A 22,553-nucleotide genomic window follows, 5' to 3' on the forward strand; every position below is an offset into this window, starting at 1 on the left:
CTATGGTTCCATGCTATCCATGTGGGGTTACATGCCCACCAAGTTTCGTGTACCCCGGTCTTTCAGTGTCCCGGGAATCCTTGTTGGTGTACGGTCACTAAATGTACACATAAATGTATTAATAAAATATATTCATAATGATCCTACACTTTCAATTTCGTGCAGTTTTGACCATGTCAGCCAGAGATATTGTGATGAAAACACCTAATATTTTGCTTTTTAATTTTTAACTAGGTGGCGCTATACATGAAATAAGTGGTAATGGGATGGGTTGACATGCCCCCTTAAGACCAACATACAAAAAAAAGGTGGACCTCCTAGGCCCTACGGTTCTCGAGATATTCACAGAAAACTGTCTCCGGCCACCTACAGGCCAGTTGGTGTATAGTAACATAAATTAATTTATTGTGTGGCCCCCCATGAACGGAATTCCACGAAACTTGGCGTGCATTCAGAGGGTGTCATAATGATCCTACACTTCCAATTTGGTGCAGTTTTGACTATGTTAGGTCACAGATACCTGCAATTACAACACCTCATTTTTACTTTTTTGTGTTTAACTAGGTGGCGCTATACATGAAATGAGTGGTTATGGAATGGGTTGACATGGCCCCTTGAGATCAACATACAAAAAAAATGGTCCTCCTAAACCTTTCGGTTCTTGAGATATTCACAGAAAACTGTGTCTGCCCCACCCTCCTTTCGGGGGGTGCAGTCGACGCGAACGAGCGGGGGGTACAGATCAAAGCGAAAAACGATGGTTCCATGCTATCCATATGGGGTTACATGCCGCCCAAGTTTCGTCTACCCCGGTCTTTCAGTGTCCCGGGAATCCTTGACGGAAATTTGGACATGCGAAAAAGAAAAAAAAAAAAAATCTGACTAAACCTATATGACCGCTTCGCTGCGCGGCGGTCATCATCATAATAATAATAATAATAATAATAATAATAAATAAACATCTAAATATTCCTATTATAATGAGCGCTGTTAAAAATAGCGCTCTCTATCAAGTAGAAAGCCCTGAATGCAATTTTCAAACTATGGCACGCTCCATTGCCAAGTGCTTGTGGCTAAACAGATAGTGGATGAGCTTCATTTGTTTTTACATTTGTCATTTGCCATAGTAGCTTTTTGTCGATGGGTTTAATAGACTTGCAAAAGGGGGGCCTTGTCTTGGAAAAGTTTGGGAACCCTCGGCTAGGCGATCATGAAATACCCTAGGCCTAAATGTATCATTATATCCCATTATAGACACCAAGAAAATAGGCTATTAGCCTATAGCCTTCAACAAGGCTGGCAAATGGATAATTCGCATTTTTGCTAATGGAGAGAAAGAGCAAGCAAATAATGGAAGGCGTGGTCATGATAGGCCGATTTATACTAATATAAAGCAAAATATACACATTTGTTTAGAGCTGCAGTGTAGTCTACTGCCACACGAGGGAGCTCGTTTGCGTCAAATGACATCTAGACCTACAAAAAGTTGCTTCAACCACCGGCTAATGGCTTGAGGAAAGGTTGTATTATAGAAGTCACAGAAGAGCTACATCATGCATGCAGCCAAAAAAGTAAATCATAAACACAGCCTATAGCCTACTATTCCCTATTGATAGGACTATCATACTGGCCACGCGCTATCTTCCCAGTCTCAGTTTGGATAGATCATTTCATTAAACATTTGGTGAACTAGGTGTTCTCCAGACATTTTCGTCAGTGCGCGCAGCCTTCTGTTGAAAGTTTGTTTAAGTTGAGGTGCCTGTCCTAGCCTAGATGCAGGTGAGATATTAATCAGAAATGGAGACTGTGTAGCCTGCTACAATTTTTCACATAACATTATTGATTGACATATAAGCCTACGCGTGCAAGGTATTTATTTGTTGCGTGAGTCTAATCTGTTAGTGCTATCAACGTGTCTGGAATGGAATCGTGACGCATCGTGCATCATCTCCGCCCCACCTTAGGTTGCACCTGCAGTCATCTCGGCGATAAAAGACAGACCTAGGCTACTCCTTTTCTATTGCAGAGCACACGATCCATTTTACTCGACCTGGAACGTTCCGTTTACAGCATTTATATGGAGATGTATTTCACTGATATGGATTACAACATGTCCCGAGCTTCTAATTTTGGTGTTGCAGTCATTTTCTTTGTTTTAATACTCTCAGGTAAGAGGATGCTTTACATTTCAAATAATCAAATTGCTTGACTGTTGCCACACATTTTCTCCGAAAAACAAACAAAAAACCTCTAGGGTCTACGTTTTTTACTTCATTATCTATTGAAATCAGCTAGACTTTTATAGTAGGCTATACTTCTATTTAAAACATGAATGTTCTCGGCTGATCTGTCTTTTGCACAGCAACTCACTCATAATAGAGACATTCAATATAATATTATCTTCTTGCAAGGATTTTTTTCAAATCATAATCCAAATCACAGAAAATGTATTTTAATATTGTTATGTACTGTAGCAACAAGCACAGTGAATGCAACAGATGTCTCACAAACAACCATGCATGTCAGCAGTTCCACAAATGACACTCTGACAACAGGTAATAATAATAATAACTTTACATTTTCAAGAAACCTATAGAATTTTTAAATTATAATCCAAATCTAAGAAAATGTATTTTAATATTGTGATGTATATTCAATTATGTCATATTGGTCTCACTATAGTGTTTTGAAGGAAAGACAGAGGAAAAGTTTTGCCTCACAATATCCAGTTTATGAATTCAATGTTATTAATGCAGTTTACTAATGCTTTGTAATGAAAGAGAGACAAGCCATACAAACGAAAAATATCTGAATTGAATCCAATCATCTGAGCTTACAGGAGTTCATACTGCAGATGTTGGCCCCACTCTTTCATTGACTACTGGGGACAGTACTGCAACCTCATCCTCTGTCACCACCTACTTAATTAGCATCAAAATAACAAACCGGATTTTCAACGACACTCTCAGAGATCCAGACTCAACAGATTATAAAAATCTCCGGGAGGAAGTTGAATCATTGGTAAGAGACTTCCCATCATGTGATTGTTATAAATATGGCACAAGCACACCTGTTTAAGTAAACAAATTATTTTGATTATCTGGAAGAACATCAATATGATCGTATAAATACGTATTCTTCACTATAGACCCATTATAGACCCTTTCAGCTGCAGAAACAAACATGTGCATTCTTATAGGCATTTCCGGTGGCACAGAAAATGACATTGAGCTAATGGTAACTTGGGGACAAACAAAAATGTATTCAAAGTGTCTGCATTGGTTTTGAACATTTCAACCGGAAATCTTCTAGGAACAGATTAAAAGGTGATTTATTGTTAGAAGGGTCTGTTAGTTATCTGAGCACATGCCTGGCATCCCATCACAGAAGTCTATAGGTTGATCTCAAATAGCTCACAGTGTATGGAATATGGTACTTATTATTGTACTGTTTATTTTTTTATTTGTCTAAAAACTTGAGGTTGAGGGGCAGTCTTTATATACAATGGCTTGTGACTGGTCTATAGGGCCAAGACAGCTGAACTTACTGCTGATCAAACCAGGCTCATAGTAATATTCTTGACATTTGGTGTATCAGAAGCACGGCTCTGCATCCACTTTAATTTATATATACTTACTATAAAAGAGACCAAAGCCTAGAACAGCTGTGAAACTGCTAATAAAAAACCTTCATGTATTTTCTTGGTGAGGTCAACATCTGCACATACCTTATAAAAGTAAAGAAAGAAGGACTGCATGGCAAATATCGATTAACATGTTACTGGGCTCTTTCAGTTCCGGAGTGCCTTGAATGGCACCAGTGTCCAATACCAAAGAGTAACACGCATGATTTTCAGGTGAGAGTTCCACTGGGTGTGGCACATGCAAAGCTCCACATTTCTATCAGAATTTGGAATGTTCATAATGTCATAAAAAAGTGCTGGATAAATGTGAGTGTTTTTTTTTTTACAGCAATGGGTCTGTCATCGCAAATTCAACAACACAGTTTGAAGCATCCAAAATAAATTCAAATATAGTTAGAATGGGACTTAATAATGCAAAGTCCTCCCTGCTTCTACAAGAATCTTTTACTGAAGGTACAGTACATTTTCCATTTTTGTTCTTTGTATTCTATTAACATAAATACATTATTATTTAACCCCAAACTCCTTTTTGTTGTCTAGTTACTTCACCTCCAGCCACTCCAACTCCAACTCCAGCTGACTCCAGGAGCTCCAGCCCAACTGCAGCTCAACTGTTGACCACATCTCCAGATTTCAAAGCCACGACAGCAGCACTCAGCAGTACAGCCATGACCACAACATCTGCAACTGCCTCATCTACTGATGTCTCATCTACTAATGATGCTGATAACATCACATCCAGCACCAAAGGCCCTCAACATTCTCCCTCAACGCATCAAACTAATCAGGGAAACTCTACCGGCTCTTTAGTGAGTTTCAGTACAAGTGTGCTTGTACAAACAAATCAACCTTTGATGACCAAAATAACAGCAAGCCCAACAACAAGCACAGTGAATGCAACAGATGTCTCACGAACAACCATGCATGTCAGCAGTTCCACAAATGACACTCTGACAACAGGTAATAATAATAATAACTTTACATTTTCAAGAAACCTATAGAATTTTTAAATTATAATCCAAATCTCAGAAAATGTATTTTAATATTGTGATGTACATTCAACGAAAAATATCTGAATTGAATCCAATCATCTGAGCTTACAGGAGTTCATACTGCAGATGTTGGCCCCTGATCTTTTATCTTTTCATTGACTACTGGGGACAGTACTGCAACCTCATCCTCTGTCACCACCTACTTAATTAGCATCAAAATAACAAACCGGATTTTCAATGACACTCTCAGAGATCCAGACTCAACAGATTATAAAAATCTCCGGGAGGAAGTTGAATCATTGGTAAGAGATATATTATGTGAAGTGACTGACATGTGGTGGCTCCCCATAATGTGATTGTTATAAATATGGCACAGGCACACCTGTTAAAGTAAACAAATTATTTTGATTGTCTGGAAGAACATCAATATGACCATTTAAATACATATTCTTCATTATAGACCCATTATAGACCCTTTCAGCTGCAGAAACAAACATGTGCATTCCTATAGGCATTTCTGGTGGCACAGAAAACAACACTGCGCTAATGGTAACTTGGGGACAAACAAAAATGTATTCAAAGTGTCTGCATTGGTTTTGAACATTTCAACCGGAAATGCTCTAGGAACAGATTGAAAGGTGATTTATTGTTTGAAGGGTCTCTTCATGTTGCACTGAGTTATCTGAGCACATGCCCAGCATCCCATCACAGTCTATAGGTTGATCTTAAATAACTCAAAGTATATGGAATATGATACTTATTATTGTATTGCTTATTTGTTTATTTGACTAAAAAGTTAGGTTCAAGGGCAGTCATATACAATGCTGGCTTGCGACTGGTCTATAGGGCCAAGACAGCTGAACTCACTGCTGGGATCAAACTAGGCTCATAGCCATATTCTTGACATTTGGTGTTTGAATGAATATCAGAAGCCTTACGGCTCTGCATCCACTTCAATTTATATATATACTCACTATAAAAGAGACCAAAGCCTAGAACAGCTGTAAAACTGCTAATAAAAAACCTTCATGTATTTTCTTGGTGAGGTCAACATCTACACATACCTTATAAAAGTAAGGAAAGCAGGACTGCATGGCAAATATCGATTAACATGTCACTGGGCTCTTTCAGTTCCAGAGTGCCTTCAATGGCACCAGTGTCCAATACCAAAGAGTAACACGCATGATTTTCAGGTGAGAGTTCCACTGGGTGTGGCACATGCAAAGCTCCACATTTCTATCAGAATTTGGAATGTTCACAATGTCATAAAACAGTGCTGGATAAAATGTGAGTTTTTTTTTTACAGCAATGGGTCTGTCATTGCAAATTCAACAACACAGTTTGAAGCATCCGAAATAAATTCAAATATAGTTACATTTGAAGTTAATAATGCAAAGTCCCCCCTGCTTCTACAAGAATCTTTTACTGAAGGTAGAGTACATTTCCCATTTTTGTTCTTTGTAATAACATAAATACAGATTTTATTTGTAATACACTTTACATTTTCAAGAAACCTCTTGCTACAGGATACAAATTACATTAAAACTAAATAAAACAATACAAAAACATACAACGCAACCTAAACATACAACAAGTGACTTAATGAGCATGTTTACAGTTACTGAGGCCATCTCATCAAAAAATGGCACTAATAATGAAACAACCGAGTCAGCAACCACTACAGGACCAATGACTACGAGAGTGTCACCTAGCCAGACCATCAACACAACAGCCACCACCGAGACTGCGTCAATGCAGCACAGTGCTGGAGGAAACACCTCAGGAAGAGACACCTCAGTCCCTGGCTGGGGCATTGCCCTTCTGGTCTTGGCAGCATTGATCCTTCTCATCCTTCTCATCTTCCTTGTTTTCCTGGTGAGTCCACCATCAAACCTACGGAAATTCCTCAATTGAAACAGTTATAGCCATAATGACTAATTACAGTATATTGTCTATAATTGCACTTGCAATTGGCAAAAGTACCCCAGAACAGTGTTGAACACAGTAATATCTCATTGCCTAAAAACAAAACAGTCTCTCTTGTCTGGAGTTTCACTTTAGCTGTCCTATTTGTTTAAAGAATCATCAAAATGTACTGTCTGATTACAACAATCACTGAATTGTAAAATAAGTACCACAAATGTTTTATACTCAACCAATTCTTTTTTAAACATATATAGATTTTTTTTTTCTCTTTATCAAATTTTCATCTTATTGTTGTACTGTCTGTAAGTTATTGAATATGGGAATTTGAAATTATCCAACATTTTTAATGTAATTTAGAAATACACAGTTCATGTATAACATTATGTTGAGAGTTTTGTTTCTGGTTATGTTTATGTATTCAATAAATTATGAATAAATATTAAGTGTAATTAAGTGTTGTTGCTTATGGATAAGTTGGTAATTGGATGTATAGACTGGTCATGAATGAACATTATTGTGTACCAATGAACATGACATTGGAGGTAATGCATATAATATACAGTATCTGATGTACCACTACATCTTGCATGGTACTGCTTGAAAATATCTTAATTGCAGTGTAAACCACACACAATTTATTTTCCAATAACAATACCATATTACCTTGTGTGGAGATTTCAACATTGTGCACATGCAGGGCGAGAGGTGTTGCCTGTTAATGATTCATAGTCACCCCCTGATATGGTCAGGTGTTTGGGTGGAGCAGAAACTGATGGGAAACAATGCTATTACCATCACCATAAATAGTAGCGTATTGATTTAGATTAACAAAAGTTAACATTTTGGTAGCATTTTGTCATGACATAGTTCTCTTAAACTTGTCTTAAACTCCTGGTTAGTCCACCATCTCCAACATATCCAGTAAACCTACGGAAATTCCTCAACTGAAACAGTTATAACCATAATGACTAATTACAGTATAATGTCTATTATTGCACAGCCATCTCTGTATAACGAACCTCATCTTGTCAATATAATTTAAGTCCTCCAGGACTATACATGTTAAGATGCAACTGAATTCAATTTGACCTCTTAGCACTTCCAATTGGCAAAAGTACCTCAGAACAGTGTTGAACACAGTAATATCTCAGTGCCTACAAACAAAACAGTCTCTCTTGTCTGAAGTTTTACTTCAGCTGTCCTGTTTTTTTTTCCCTTTCAGGTGTATTTTTGTTGTTGCCGGAGTGGAGGGAGAGGTTTCATGAATGTGTCTGATCCTACCCCCTACATGCCCTTTAACCCAGACATCCCCATGTACTCAACCCACACCACCATTGATCTACCACCCAATGGTAAACCCTATGTGAGTAATACTCTGTCAGCACCTGAAGAGTAAATAGTGTGGTGCTGTTTGCTTAAAAATGAGCTCTCTGAAATTCTATCAGAAGTACTTACAATGACATGATGTGACGGTAACTGTTGCTATTACAGTTGAATATATCATCCAGGACATAGTGCGTGTTAGTAGCCAGTGTGATACATACTGTACATACACAAACGACCACACACACCAAGAGCAGACAATAATTAAGTCAAGTTAATATCATTCGCATAGGACTAAGACATAATGAGGAGGCAGTTTTATTTCTGAAATAGTCACTGAAATGAAATTGCTAGGGACAAAGAGCACAGCAGCCCAACACCACAGAAGAATAACCCAGTGTAGAGAGCTAAATAGAAACAATGAAACTGATCAAAATGCCAGGTCCTCTCCAAGAACACTCTCAGCACTTTTAGTGTCAAGCATGTGGCTTCTGTCCACACCAGGGGAAAGGGCTGTGTGCACAGGCATGGCTTTGGTGCAGCGATGTTTTGGCCTTCTACTCCCAACATTCTCAAGTCCCCCCGGCTTTCATAGACTCCTCTTTGTCCCCCTTTTCTCTTTGACTAGGAAACCTGAGGCGTGGGAAACTCTACCCTCCTCATAGAGGGACTGGGCTACCTTCATCCAGCCTTCATCCCTGCCTCTACTAGAGTGATAGTTACAGCTGTTGCTCACTTATTCACTCGCACATGAACAATGCAGGTCATGTTGGCATGTCAACAACAAAAAAAAAAAAACAAATCTACATATGCACTAAGAGTCAGGAATGTAATGATGCTTAAAGGATTTCATGCAAATGTTCTACAATTCAGAGTAGCCAAAAGGTGCCATACTCATTGGGATCAAAAATGTTTGACAGGACAAAAAGACGTGGGGTTGTACAACACAAAGCGGTTGCTTCTGAATAGTTTAAAAAATTCCTTCCCAGTGATACACAATGCATAATGGATTTTGCTCTAGCCGAACTCCAATCCTGATGTATCAGAACAAAGAGTGCATTGACTGTGTGCTGGTAAGAATATATATACACGTCACACTAGCTTATGCCCCGTCCTCACAGAGGTAGTGGGAAAAAGGGAGGTGAGCCGCGTGTGTGAGTGAAAACCATGCCGACTGTGCTGTTGTACTTGAACAGCAAAGCTGGCATCATTACCAACAGTGAGAGGATGTTGTGGGTCCATGCTATGAGAAGGACCCTGATTATGAATTTTGAGTTTAAAGTCCAAAATGGTATCTTATTTAACAGGGCTTGGAAGCTATTATTGTGTGTGTATTGTTATTAAGTGTGTGTGTAGGATACGTCCTGAGATGGTGGGAACTGGAATATAATTGTGTGATAGTGCATCAGCAAGTCTCTTGTATCAGTTTTAATGGTAATGTATTCAGCCAAGTTCTATTAGCAGACACCAGGAAATATTCATACCCACTCAAGTGGTCCCTGAAAGCCACGCAACCATGGAAACGTTCTAGCCGTATGGAAATTGTAGCCGCTCATTGCTCTGAAGCCCAATGACCAAACAAGCTATTTTGCATGACATGAAATGAAGTCATTTTATTTTGAGGGTACAATCCATTATACTTAGTGTAATTGTTTTTGCAGCTACATGACAGCAATCAATCATTTGAGATCATAAAAAAATCAGATACTTGCAAAAGACTGCTTTGTTGACCCTGGGGTTCTGAACCAAAACAGTGCACTGTGACAGTCTGCAAAACAGTTTATTACCTAAACTCCTTAAAGATTGAAAATGTTACTTTCAACAGGTGGACGATAATCTCAAGAACAGAAGTGGAATGTATGTGGTGAATCCTAGCGTGAAGTGATAGTCAGGATGGCTGTCTTATGGTTTGTATATCTGAAGGCTTATAAATGATTATGTGATAGAATAGGCCTGTTATATATTCATTTAATAAAACTGAAGGATATCAAACTGCTAAAATGTTACAATACCTTCTTAGCTATGATACAAAATGCTATACTATACCTGTTATACCTTCAAAACATTTTTGTTCGCTTGAACATGTTGTTCATTAATCTGCTGTTGCATTTTAATACAGGAAGGTGTGAGAGGACAATAACTGGTTCAACCACCAAATAGTGTGCCACTAAAGAATAATCAAAATGTACTGTCTGATTACAACAATCACTGAATTGTGAAATAAGTACCACAAATGTTTTATACTCAACCAATTCTTTTTTAAACATATATAGATTTTTTTTTCTCTTTATCAAATGTTCATCTTATTGTTGTACTGTCTGTAAGTTATTGAATATGGGAATTTGAAATTATCCAACATTTTTAATGTAATTTAGAAATACAGTTCATGTATAATGTTATGTTGAGAGTTTTGTTTTTGGTTATGTTTATGTATTCAATAAATTATAAATTGTAAATTACCAATATAAAGTGTTGTTGCTTATGGATAAGTTGGCAATTGGATGTAGCCTATAGATACTGGTCATGAATGAACATTATTGTGTACCAATGAACATGACATTAGAATGGAGGTAATGCATATAATATACGGTATCTGATGTACCACTACATCTTGCATGTTGCTGCTTGAAAATATCTGAATTGCAGTTACATTGTGCACATGCAGGGCGAGAGGTGTTGCCTGTTAATGATTCAGTCACTCTTGATATGGTCAGGTGTTTGGGTGGAGCAGAAACTGATGGGAATTCATTAAACAGCAACCCTACATTAATGATGAAAAGACATCCGTGTGTGACTCACGTGATATGGACAAATATTTATCCCACTATTTTATCCAGTGTTGTAAGTTGTTTTAGGAAATGAGTGTCTGCCAAATGCTACTACCATCACCATAAATTAGTAGCCTATTGATTTAAATTAAAAGTTAAAATTTTGTCATGACATAGTTCTCTTAAACTTTACAATATCACCTGTACTTCATCTCCAGATCACTTGCACTTTCATCTTTACAGTACAATACTTTTCATTGGCATATTAAAATATACCATGTTACAGTAATACAGCCCTAACATCAAACCATTCTACATACTGTCAGCTTGTGATTGTGATTAAATTAACGTTCACAGTCTGATATTAAGTGAAAATGTATTTAGCTATTCTTCTAATTATTAGCCTTTTTTAACCGTCATGTGTGGGTGCAGTCTCAGACACGATTGCACACCTCTAGGAATTCTGAGGCACAGACTTGGTGCCAATCTAAATAAGTTGGTTTTCTGTGGTAGGCTATTGGAGTGATTACAAATACTCCACCTCGACTTTGAATGGCCAAATTGACCTCATCTTAATGGAACAAACAAAAAATCAAGACAAGGCCATATTTATTTAGTAAATGGTTAACTAGGTGTGCACACTTTGTCAATAACAAAATAATAATGATAAGATTACAGTAGGGCAGGCTATAACAAGGACTGACTGTACTCTCAAACACTATTACTAAATTACTAAACACATACATCTGTTTTAGGTGACTTTTGAATGTGAGGATTATGAATGCTAAGAGCACAATTACATAACAATGTCATCAGCTGATTTTTGTTTTGTGAAATGTGCTTGTTGGATACATTGTTGCAAATAAATTAGTTTGGAAATGAATAGGACACAAAACACATGACAAACCCATGGTACTTCACAGACCTTGTATTGATATCCCTGGATCATAAGTCATAATGGGGTGGATACAATAATTTAGAGTTGCATATTAATTTGTTGGGGCGATGTTTTTATTATTGTCACGTTAGTTCCACTAATGAGCCTTATGAATCATGTCAGCCATTACAAAGCACACACTACTTATGACATACAGTAGCCTACATTTCACATGCACAATTTCAGTGCACTTTCAAATAGAGTAAGGCCTATGCCCTATGCCTACAACATGCATGCAGAATCTGTTGTGTGACATCTGAACATTACCCTACCTATTATCCACCATCTGCATGAAAACATTTAACTGACATGGGAAGTGGACATATCACTCAAACATACTGTTAAGAAACCGAGATGTATCTTACCAGATTTCCAGCTTAGTATATTAACCTTCAGCGAGTGAAGGCAGTGGTTCTCAAAATGTGGCATTAAACACTGGTATTCTTGGGTAAGAGCCAGGTGTGCTTTAGGGTTAGTATTATTCATGATTATTTACATAGCTGTCATATTTTGTAAAGGTGTGCTTGGGAAATTCTTGATTTAGAGTGCCTTCTCACAAAGACTAATATCACTGAGCTTGACTAGCTAGCTAGATGAAGCACTATCCTTCAACAACCTGTGAGCCTAGATGAGGCAGTCACCTCAGTGGGGGCTGCTCATTGTTCTGACACCCCATTATTCTGGCGACTCAAGTCTGACTTAAACAAAAACACTTACGGTATACACATGACAACCACCAACTTAAGTGTAATTGTTTTCTTCATGTACTTTGGAAAAGGTTATAGACTTTTGTTGAGACTTTGGAAAAGGTTATAGACAATTGTGAGCGTAATTAATTTGCCAAAAAATAGACAAAACACACAATTAACAAATTTAAAGATTAACTGATTTGACTGATGGCATTCCTGCTATTATTTCCTCTTTTGATTTTTATTTATTATGGACTAAAAACTTAAATCCTAACTGCAGACAAAACACACAGTGCCCTGATTCCATCTAAAAATTACTGTCCTTAGTGACCGCTAATGTCGTTATGGTTATGGGATTTAGCAGTGACTTACCAAATAAAACAATACAATAGTTAAAACATTAATAATAATATCAATGATCAATAATGAAAATATCAATATCAATGATCAATAATGAAAATAAACAAATACCACTTAAGACCTCTCTTGAAAGACCCAAAATTATCGCAGGAACACAGTGCACTGGGCAACTCATTCCACCAATGAGTGATATGAGTATAATATTCCACTTATAATAAAGCTTTATTTGTATAGCACCTTTCATACACAGAATGCAGCTCAAAGTGCTTTACATTTGAAGCATGTAACCCAATAATAGTCAGTCAGTCATTATCAATCACTTTTCTTTGCTGTTTATGTTATACTCAGCAACATATCAAAAAATATAGAAAATGACGCCATAAGACTGGCAGCCTTAACCCTCTTACCCCCACAAGCACGCCATATGGCAACTGTAGCAAGGAAAAACTCCCATATTCCAGGAAGAAACCTTGAGCAGAACCTGACTTAATAGGGGGAGCCCATCTGCTTCTGGCTGGCTGCGCCCTCCAATAGTAGCAGATGTAGAATAATCTGAAAATGTAGTCTACAGGATAAGATGAGTTAACTAAAAGCTTTCCTGTACAGGTATGTTTTCAGATCTTTTTAAAAATATTTACTGAACTCGCCTGCTTGATGTACAGAGGCAGGGTGTTCCATAGTTTGGGGCATAATGGATAAACGCAGCTTCTCCACTTTGTTTGTGGAGCACTTTGGGTACAATTAAAAGATTAGAATTGGATGATCTAAGTTTCCTTTGTGGTTGATAAGATATTAAAAGCTCAGAGATATATGAAGGTGCTATGCCATTCAGAGCTTTGTAAGTAATTAACATAACCTTAAAAATCAATTCTATAGGAAATAGGAGCCAGTGCAGTTCAGCCAACACAGGGGTGATGTGTTCTCTCTTCTTAGTCTTAGTTAAAAGTCTAGCCGCAGAGTTCTGTATGAGTGCCAATTTCTTTAGATGTTTTTTGGAAGACCAGTGAAAAGTGCATTGCAGTAGTCTAACCTGCTAGTGATAAAGGCTGAATTAGTTTTTCTGCATCTTGTTGAGTTAAAAAGGGGGCACTTTGGCAATGTTTCTCAAGTGGAAATAGGCTGTCTGAGGAACTTTACTGATATGGGGCTTAAAACTTAACTCTGCATCTAAGATGACACCGAGGCTTGTTATTTTTGGTTTGACCTGGTGTGCCAAGTTCCCCAGATTACTAAGAATAATATCTCGCTTTAGTTTTGGTCCAACCAGAAGTACCTCTGTTTTGTCATCATTTAGTTTCAAAAAGTTTTTGCTCATCCACTGATTAATGGAGGTTAGGCATGCAGTGAGGGAGCAAAGGCCATCTGGGTTAGTTGGCTCCACAGAAAGATACAATTGGGTATCATCTGCGTAGCTGTGGAAGTTTACATTATGCTGACTTATGACGTTTCCCAATGGAAGCATATATAGAGAAAATAGCAGGGGACCAAGGCAGCTCCCCATGGGCCACACCAAAAGGCAAGTCATGTTTTTCAGATACATGATCTCCTAGACTGATATAAAAATCTCTGCCAGTAATGTAGGTTTGAAACCAGTTTAGAGCATTATCAGAGAGACCCACCCACTTCAAGGAGGCGTGAATTAGGAGGCTATGATCAATGGTGTCAAATGCCAAGCACTCAAATCCAGAAGAATAAGGATTGAGACTTTGTTTGAGTCGGTAGCTAGTCTGAGATCATTGACTATCTTTACTAGAGCCGTTTCTGTGCTGTGATTTGATCTAAAACCTGATTGGAATTTTTCAAGGATACTGTTTTCGTTGAGGAAGGTATTTAACTGATTGCAAACAACTTTTTTCAAGTACTTTGCTCAAAAAAGCGATAGATTTGATATAGGCCTGTAGTTGCTCAGATTGGTATGGTCAAGATTTGACTTTTAAGTAAAGGTTTCACAACAGCGGTTTTAAAAGCAGTTGGAAATATACCTGTTTCTAATGAGGTATTTATTACCTTGAGAAAAAAGGGAGCTAAGCCATCATATACTTTTTTGAGGAATGTAGTAGGGATTGGATCTAAAACACATGTTGAGGAGCCGGTTTGAGTTATAATTTTACCAAGCTCAGATTGAGTAATAGTGCTAAAGGACCTTAATTTTGGGGGCTGTTTTTGGGTGTACTATCAAACATATTACTTGTGTTACCAATAGCCTCCCTTATAGAAATGCAAATTCTTCGCATCTTAGAGAGGATGCCTGACTGAGTGTATCAAAAGGTGTTTGATGCAATAGCCTATCAATGGTAGAGAACAACACCCTAGAGTTTCCACTGTTTTCAGCAATTACCTTAGAAAAGTGGTTCCTCCTCTCATTCAATAGCTCTATTATAATTTGCAATTTTTTTTTTTTTAGAATGGCACGGTGAACCTGTAACTTAGTTTTTCTCCATGTTCTCTCAGCTTTCCTAAATGATCTTTTTAGATCATGGATATTTTCGCTCATCCAAGGTGTCAGTTTGCTACAGGGCCTTTTTTTAGTCTTTAAGGGTGCCACTCTGTCAAGCAGAGCGCCTAATTCACGATTAAGAGCCTCTACCATTTGATCAATGGGATGATGTAAAATATCTAAATTTATGGAGTCTATAAGAGCTATGAACTGCTGTTCTGCTCTAATGTCCAAGAGTCGCGATTTGATTGCAATTTCGGGATGAATTTTTGGAGTATGTAGTACAATATTAAAAGATACACAATGATGATCAGACATATTTATATAAGTCTGTGACTTCTATCCCTCTGGAAATGACTAGATCGAGGGTGTTGCCAAGGTTGTGGGTGGGTCCTGTAACATGAACTTACTGGCTTTAGCATCAGTTGTCTTATTGACATGAATATTGAAGTCGCCATTTACAATTATCCGATCATAGCTAGTGATGATGAGCGACATAAGTTCAGAAAACTGGTCGAGAAAGCCAGTCCATAGTTTAGGAGGGCGGTATAAGGTTAATAGAAGTACAGCTGGGTCAGCCTTCAGAGTGAGGGCAATATACTCAAAGGAAGCGAATTCGCCAAAGTTGACTCGTGTGCAACTATATTTGTTTGAGAGAATGGAGGCAATTCCACCACCTCGTTTGCCTTGTCTAATTGAGTGGAAGAAATTATAATTTGGGGGACAAGTCTCAACAAGAACAGCTTCGCTGTCTGAAGTCAGCCAGGTTTCAACAAGAAACAGAAAATCCAATTTTTTTTTCACTAATAAAATCATTGATTGCAAAGGTTTTGGTAGTAAGTGCACCTATATTTAGTAAACCCATGTTAGCTGAAAATGCCTCTGGCTTTTGAGGAATATGCTGAGGTATGGAAAGAATATTTGTTAGGTTTCTAGTTTTAAATTTGTCTATTCTTTTTACTATACGTTGGGTAGAAATCAACGTTGGAATAGAACTATAAGCATAAGTCATGCTATTGCATGACACAGCTTGATCTATGGTAGTAGTATTGTATGTTACCCTGCAGAAAACATTCTCAGACTCATCCACATGTATAATGCCATTCGAATCAATCCCTGGGGGGCGTGAATCTGTATAATTTTCTACAGAATGTCAATGTCTCAGTGTGGACGCTATGTTGTCAGAGAGTAGCCTGGCTCCATGTTGGTTTGGGTGGAGACCATCACGCTTCAGCATACTGGGCCTCTCCCAGAACAAGCCCCAGTTGTTGACATAGGGGATGCTTAGGGAAGCGCAGTAGCGTTTGAGCCAGGTGTGGAGATCGAACAGTCTGGACCATCTCTCAGCACCTTTTCTGTAGGTAGGGAGAGGCCCAGAGATGACAAAGCGTTTTTCTGTGCCCATCAGAGTGGTGATGAGAGTTTTGTAGTTTTCCTGCAGTGCTACTGACTGCTTATCTCTGATGTCGTTCGTGCCCACGTGTACGATGATGTTGTTGACCTTGGTGTGGCGGGCCAGGATGCTTGGGAGTTTCTGCTGGATGTCAAGGACCTTGGCACCAGGGAAGCAGTAGACCTTGGAGGGACCGCTACATGATGGGGGAATGCAGAGGTCTCTAACCATGGAACTGCCGATGACCAGGGTGGAGGTTGATGAGGTCCGGGGAGGAGGGGGTCGCCGACTTTGAGGAGGGACCAGGATGGTTGTCTCGGGGCTGGAGGGGCTCCTCATCCACGGTCAGAATGGCATAGCGATTTTCCAGTCGTATAGGTTGGGCTGGGCCTGAGTGCCGTCCGGACCGTCTGCCGTGCTTGTGATGCTTGCTTCTACGCCATGGCTCAGGCTGGTGTGGAGTGGAGCTGGCCAGCAGAGTGAGCGCAAGTGACTGCTACGCTAAACCCCCACTAGCTAGCCATCAATAAACCAAGCTTACCACCATTACATACTTACTAGATGTACTGTAATTACCTATTACTAACTCAAACTCGGGGATTAACTGAGTAACAAACCACATTCAATACAAAATGGGGCTGACACTTTTATGAACATCAAATAAACACTGAGACTATTTAAACCATGATCACGCCAAGCCATGTTTTTAATGTTGAGGTCTTTATTTTTGAGTATGGAGGTGTTGTAGACAGCTTGGTAACTATGTTGATGCTGCCACCATGTGGCCAGAAAAGACAAGGATTTTCTGAGAATAATCGAGATCTGTCTTTTGTTTGTGGCATATCAAAGGCAGCATGTTTTTTCATCTCTCATCAGAGAAAACACTCATGAACACATTGATTCTGTATTCACAAAAATCATCCCTGGCATTTCAAAACACTTCTACCTGACTGATGTTTTAAGAGGAGATGCATCAGCACCTCTTCTCAGTGTTGTTCAACCCTGGGACTGTAAAGTCTTCAGCCACAGCTCTAAGGCATACTTTGTGCCAGTGCTGACACGCTCGACGTCCTCGCCATGGGCTGGTGCTCGGTTGCAGAGAACAGACACAGACATGGCAGACTCACTCAGTTCACCCATGGGGGAGACCTCCATGACGCTAGACAATCAACACACACACACAAGAAAAAATGTTTTATGGTGTTTTGTAAGACATTAACTTTGGGATTTGGGATTGTTTTTATTGTGAACCTAAAAATAAATACACAGATTTTTCATACCTCTTTTTACTCATCTTAAAGTGTAATTCCAGCTAAAATTGACCCAAGGGTGTTTTACTGCATTAAAGAAGCCCTATGCAGGTCTGGTTATTCCTTCGCTGTTTCTGGGTTTTCGCCTGATTTGGGCTCGTATTTTTCACGACATAGCTCCCCCTGCAGCTTTGGTAGCAAGTGACTGCTACGCTAAACCCCCACTAGCTAGCGAGCTAGCCATCAATAAACCAAGCTAAACACATAGGGCTCACAATAAAACGGTTGAGCAAACACATTGTTCAAGAGACTATCAAATCACATTACAAAAACGAAAAGTTCACCCAAAGGTAGGCTACTTACAATTTCAACAGCAACAAAGTCAAGTCGGAGTCCGTTTTGCAGTCTTCTTAGAAACTATGACTACATTTTCGAGTATTTCCGCCGAGTTACATCCGGATGTGTTCGGACCGCAACCAGAAAGTTGCATATTCGGTTTTTCGGCAGAGAAGCACTAGGGGGAGACGAAGCACCCACCAAACGACCCAAAAAGTGTTGTAGAACCATCAGAACGACTCTCAACCTGCATAATTAAGGTCATTTTTGCTAAAATTGTTGCATAGGGCCTCTTTAAAACACATCAAATAAGCCGTGGAGACCGTATTTTCGTTGATCAACCACTTACTCCGGTATATGCTAAAGCCCCAAATAGCTAACAGTGGATTAGCTAAGGGCCATGAGTGAAACGTTTCCCAAATAGCATTTTTTTAATAAGTAATAACAGCATCAAACCTTGTCAGTAGCTTGCTCAGGGTTGTTAACTACGTTGCTTCGTTTTATGCTATTTGGGAAGCGTTTTTCTCGCGGCCCTTAGCTAATCCACTGTTTGCGATTTGGCGCTATAGCGTATACCAGAGCAAGCTCTGTAGTGGTTAATCAAGAAAAAAATAATGTCTCCACGGCTTATTTGATGTGTTTTAATACAGAAAAACGCCCTTGGGTCAATTTTTGCTGGAATTATACTTTAACCAGGAGTGTCAATAAATGTGGAGGACGCTGTACGTTCAGTATCTGGCATCTGTGATGAGTTTTATTGACATGAAACATGAAAACCACAATTCTACATGAGTGTATTAAATATGGTCAACAGTACCTAACAGACTGGGGCGTGTTAGTGGGCATAGGGCCAGGGTCCTCTTCACCATCCACTGCTGCTACTATGGCTTTGACCAGGTTGGCATCCACCCATAGGCAACCACTCACTTCTGCTGGCTCTGGCTTCAGGGATTCCTGGGGATCAAGTGAAAGGCATTCCAGGGAGCTTGACTGAGCCACTCACTCGCTATTCAAGATTGTATCATTTAAATGGGGATTCAGTATTATATAAATGGTACCTAAAACACACACTACTATGTTTCATTGTTTGGTGGAGGACCATTACAGTAAAATAGTCATTACATGGGTACAAAATTCAACCTACTTTGAGCAGTTAAGCAAAGTGGTTAATACCCACAGAACATAGAATTCATTTGTTTACACAGTCTTACAGTGTTTGAAATATGTATTTTCATCATGACCTCAAACATGTTTGTAAACAATAAACATAGTTTGAGGGGTACAAGGACAAATACTACAATTCTACATTTGCTCTGCACTTCTCTGAAGGTTATGTGCTATTCCAAATTCACCAAGCAAGCAGCCAACTGGGTGGATTATCATTACAGCTCTTGCAATGCCAAAGTCATTTGGAGAAAGTAAAACATCCACTGACAGTAAACAACTAGCCTGGGAATCAGACACACTGGAGAGTGCACTGAATTTGTTCTGGCAGATCCGTCTGGAGACTCCTGCATTGGAATTGATTTCTAAATCTGCAAAATCTAAGGAACACTGTCTCTTATCCGGTATGAAGAGACATCGGAGCACAATTTAGGCGCTTTTGTACACAACCAGTGGCTGTGCTGATGGTGTCAATAGTAAATGACTGTGACATACTTCCCATATTTCCTTTGAAAATGAATAAACAACTGCATTTAAAACCTCTGATGACTAGATAGATCTGTCTGCAGTACTTTCAACCTTTAAAGGTGCTCTAAGTGATGCTGGTTAACGTCACTTCTGTTGTCATTGAAACAAAACAGAGAGCTAGCTCACTACTTCTTCCACCTCCCTCCCATGCAATTGAAACTCTCCTAAACAAGCATCTCGTCTGTGATTTGCTGGAACAGTTTGTTATGTTTTTATGGGCTAGGTTTGCCCAGGTTGTTTTTGTTGCCGTTTTTGGAGCCTGGGCTGTCCACAGAGATCACATTTTTTACAGTGTATTCAGGACACAAGCAGCTAGCGGATGGTGAGGTGATGTTTGCTGTAAGTGACAACAAATGTATTAGCCTAAAAAACGCATAGCATCGCTTTAGAGCACCTTTAATTAATGAACCAAGGTTTAATTTCACTGCTGGTTATACTCCATGGAAATCAAAAAGGAACTGCTCCATGGGCACCACCACACCTACCTGAAGCTGCAGGTGAGAGAGTGAGCAATGCAGAAGCATGTAGGTGACTATGTGATGCCTCTTGGGAGGTCCTCTTGACAACATGGGTGGGTATACCGACTGTGGAAATACCATAACATGATTAAACAAAGTGAAAGCAGGTTTCTATCTGCTATCTGATTAGCACAAGTTATTATAAGTTAGAAAAATACACTACACAGATACAGAATTTACCTCCCACAGGCCAAGCAACTGGGATGCAACATCATTAGGATCCAGCTCTAGTCCTGTCTCTTCTTTCAACTCTCTCAGTCCAGCATCCAGTAACTAGCAAGAAATCAAAAATGCAAGCCGACCCCTGCCTAATATATTGTTTGTTTTCCTTTGATAACATTTTACCAAGACTATATGTTTCCAACATTTTTATTTTGCATGAAAGACAATGATAAAAATGTAACCCAGCCTACCGTTTCATCTAGTTCAACGTGACCACCTGAAACAAAAGTATGTGATTAGAAGTAGCCTACCAGAACTCTGCAGTGATTCTATAGGCCATTAACAAATCTATATTAAGCCAGTGTCATTTATACCAGGTGGAACCCAGACGTTTGGGAAAATCCTGAGACTGGCAGCCCGTCGGGTCAGTAGCACCTTTTGATTTGATGACTGTAAGAGGATGGCGACACCAACGTCCACTCCACGGTTTAATATTTCATCTGGGAGAGAAGCTGCCTCAGTTTCTGTCAGATATTTGAATGGACAGAATTGCGCCCTCTGTAGTATAACATTCACAAATCACAATTGCTCAGATTCATCTCCAATTGCCATTGTAGGCTACCTCAGCCCATAGTATACAATAATATATCGGAACTCCCCCTATTTCCACCGGTCCCGTATTTCCACCGTCTTGCGTGTATGTGTCACTTAATATCCATTTCTATACAAACCAAGACAGCGGACTCCTATAGAAATGCAACCACCCACAACATAGGTGTATCTAAATTAGCTATGTACCAAAAATGACATTTTACTGTGACTCGAGGAGCTGTAAACAGTGTTGTAAGGCTGCGTGTACACAACCGCTTGGAGCTCCAGTGGAATTTTAATTTCACGACGAGAATTCTCGGTCTAACCGACCATGTGCCATTGAAACGGTGTAAATAGGCGACCCATCAGGCCAGCACTATAACTCCGAGCGTGGTAAACAAAATCGGATATTTCAGGCAGTAAATCCTCCCGTTAAGAACCAAACCAGATTTTGTTCAAAATCTACACAACTATGGCTACTGAAAATGTAAGGTTCATTTAGTAAATGTTATTTTGAAGTGTTAAAAAACATCGTTGTTTTAGAATTTCTGAACAAAAGTGGTGATAATTGGGGGTGTTACGATAGTATTAATTCAAATACCCAAACATTACCCTAAGTTGCGTCAAGCTTCCGTTTTCAGACTCATATAAAACAAAGCGATTATTCTCAAGAGAGCAGCTCACTTTCACATGGTCATCGTCAAGACAGTTGCGCGCAAAGTGCCCGGTGATGCTCTGATAGAAACAAAATGACAGTGACCGCATTAGCATGTCTGATACTTGTAACAGTAGGCTAACACCATCATGTGTGACACTTGCAAAACTAGGCTATAATAAGTCTACACATGTCTTTGTCACTGGCAGCTGATAATGAAAACAAACTAACCTGCACGAAGCTGGCGCACTGCGGCACACCCTTATCCCTAGACAGGTGAACTAAGATTCTCCGAACCTTTTCCATGAGGACACTGCAACAACATTACCTAGACAAAAGTAATTTGCTAAGTAGTTAGCCAAAGCTAACTAGACCTGCACTCACACATCTCGGCTTTGCAGAGGTATCTAGTCTGTAGGCTACGTAGGTCACTGTTGGAAAATACTGCACCTGTGGGAAAAATAATTTATATCATAAAGCAATAACGGAGCATGCCGCAAGTCACACACAGTTTCTGCTCACGTTCGTTCACGAATGTCAACAAGTGTCAACATCGGGGGAAAACCTTCCTGGTTATGTCAGAAGTGTAAAGAAATCTCATTGGCTGCGACAAAAGCAACGTAACCTCAGCACTGCCAAGAGAATCTAGGCGGAGCTGGTTGTGTAGGCTAGTTAAATTTCCGCGATAGATATTACAAAGTTGCCTATTTTGGACACACCATAGTGGGCCTACTATAAGACCATGTAGGAATAGGGCAAGGGTATTAATTATAAAGGTAGGCTACAGAATATCATAGAAGTATTAGGCCTATACATTAACGTAGAAAACGTATAGTATTGCTATAGTTCTGTACTGGCCTCACTAATTTTAGCTCATTAGT

At 39.2% G+C, this 22,553-nt stretch overlaps 3 protein-coding genes across 4 annotated transcripts; 2 read left to right on the forward strand and 1 right to left on the reverse strand.

Moving 5' to 3' along the window:
* Window positions 1–1,936: 1,936 nt before the first annotated feature.
* LOC125305782 (mucin-5AC-like) lies at window positions 1,937–4,775 on the forward strand. The gene is made up of 7 exons (XM_048260731.1): window positions 1,937–2,168; window positions 2,475–2,555; window positions 2,840–3,021; window positions 3,795–3,856; window positions 3,972–4,096; window positions 4,184–4,603; window positions 4,747–4,775. Exons 1-7 carry the CDS (start codon window positions 2,078–2,080, stop codon window positions 4,773–4,775), a joined length of 990 nt encoding a protein of 329 aa, XP_048116688.1. The 5' UTR covers window positions 1,937–2,077.
* A 61-nt stretch (window positions 4,776–4,836) lies between these two features.
* On the forward strand, window positions 4,837–10,232 carry LOC125306206 (mucin-1-like). The gene is made up of 7 exons (XM_048261432.1): window positions 4,837–4,937; window positions 5,767–5,828; window positions 5,942–6,066; window positions 6,254–6,510; window positions 7,784–7,924; window positions 9,710–9,791; window positions 10,004–10,232. The coding sequence occupies exons 2-6, from the start codon at window positions 5,818–5,820 to the stop codon at window positions 9,767–9,769; spliced, it is 594 nt and encodes a 197-aa protein (XP_048117389.1). The 5' UTR covers window positions 4,837–4,937; window positions 5,767–5,817; the 3' UTR covers window positions 9,770–9,791; window positions 10,004–10,232.
* A 6,937-nt stretch (window positions 10,233–17,169) lies between these two features.
* nudt17 (nudix (nucleoside diphosphate linked moiety X)-type motif 17) lies at window positions 17,170–22,257 on the reverse strand. Of its 2 annotated transcripts, none has more exons than XM_048260965.1 (8): window positions 21,904–22,257; window positions 21,702–21,752; window positions 20,801–20,984; window positions 20,678–20,703; window positions 20,445–20,537; window positions 20,232–20,330; window positions 18,872–19,008; window positions 17,170–17,627 (listed from the first exon to the last, which is right to left on the reverse strand). In XM_048260965.1, exons 1-8 carry the CDS (start codon window positions 21,976–21,978, stop codon window positions 17,465–17,467), a joined length of 828 nt encoding a protein of 275 aa, XP_048116922.1. In that variant the 5' UTR covers window positions 21,979–22,257; the 3' UTR covers window positions 17,170–17,464. The 2 variants fall into 2 exon arrangements, with proteins under 2 accessions (XP_048116922.1, XP_048116921.1); XM_048260964.1 differs by having other exon boundaries at window positions 21,630–21,752; window positions 21,904–22,256.
* Window positions 22,258–22,553: the final 296 nt, after the last annotated feature.

Source organism: Alosa alosa, chromosome 13 (genome assembly GCF_017589495.1).
Source record: "Alosa alosa isolate M-15738 ecotype Scorff River chromosome 13, AALO_Geno_1.1, whole genome shotgun sequence".
Lineage (NCBI taxonomy): Eukaryota > Metazoa > Chordata > Actinopteri > Clupeiformes > Clupeidae > Alosa > Alosa alosa.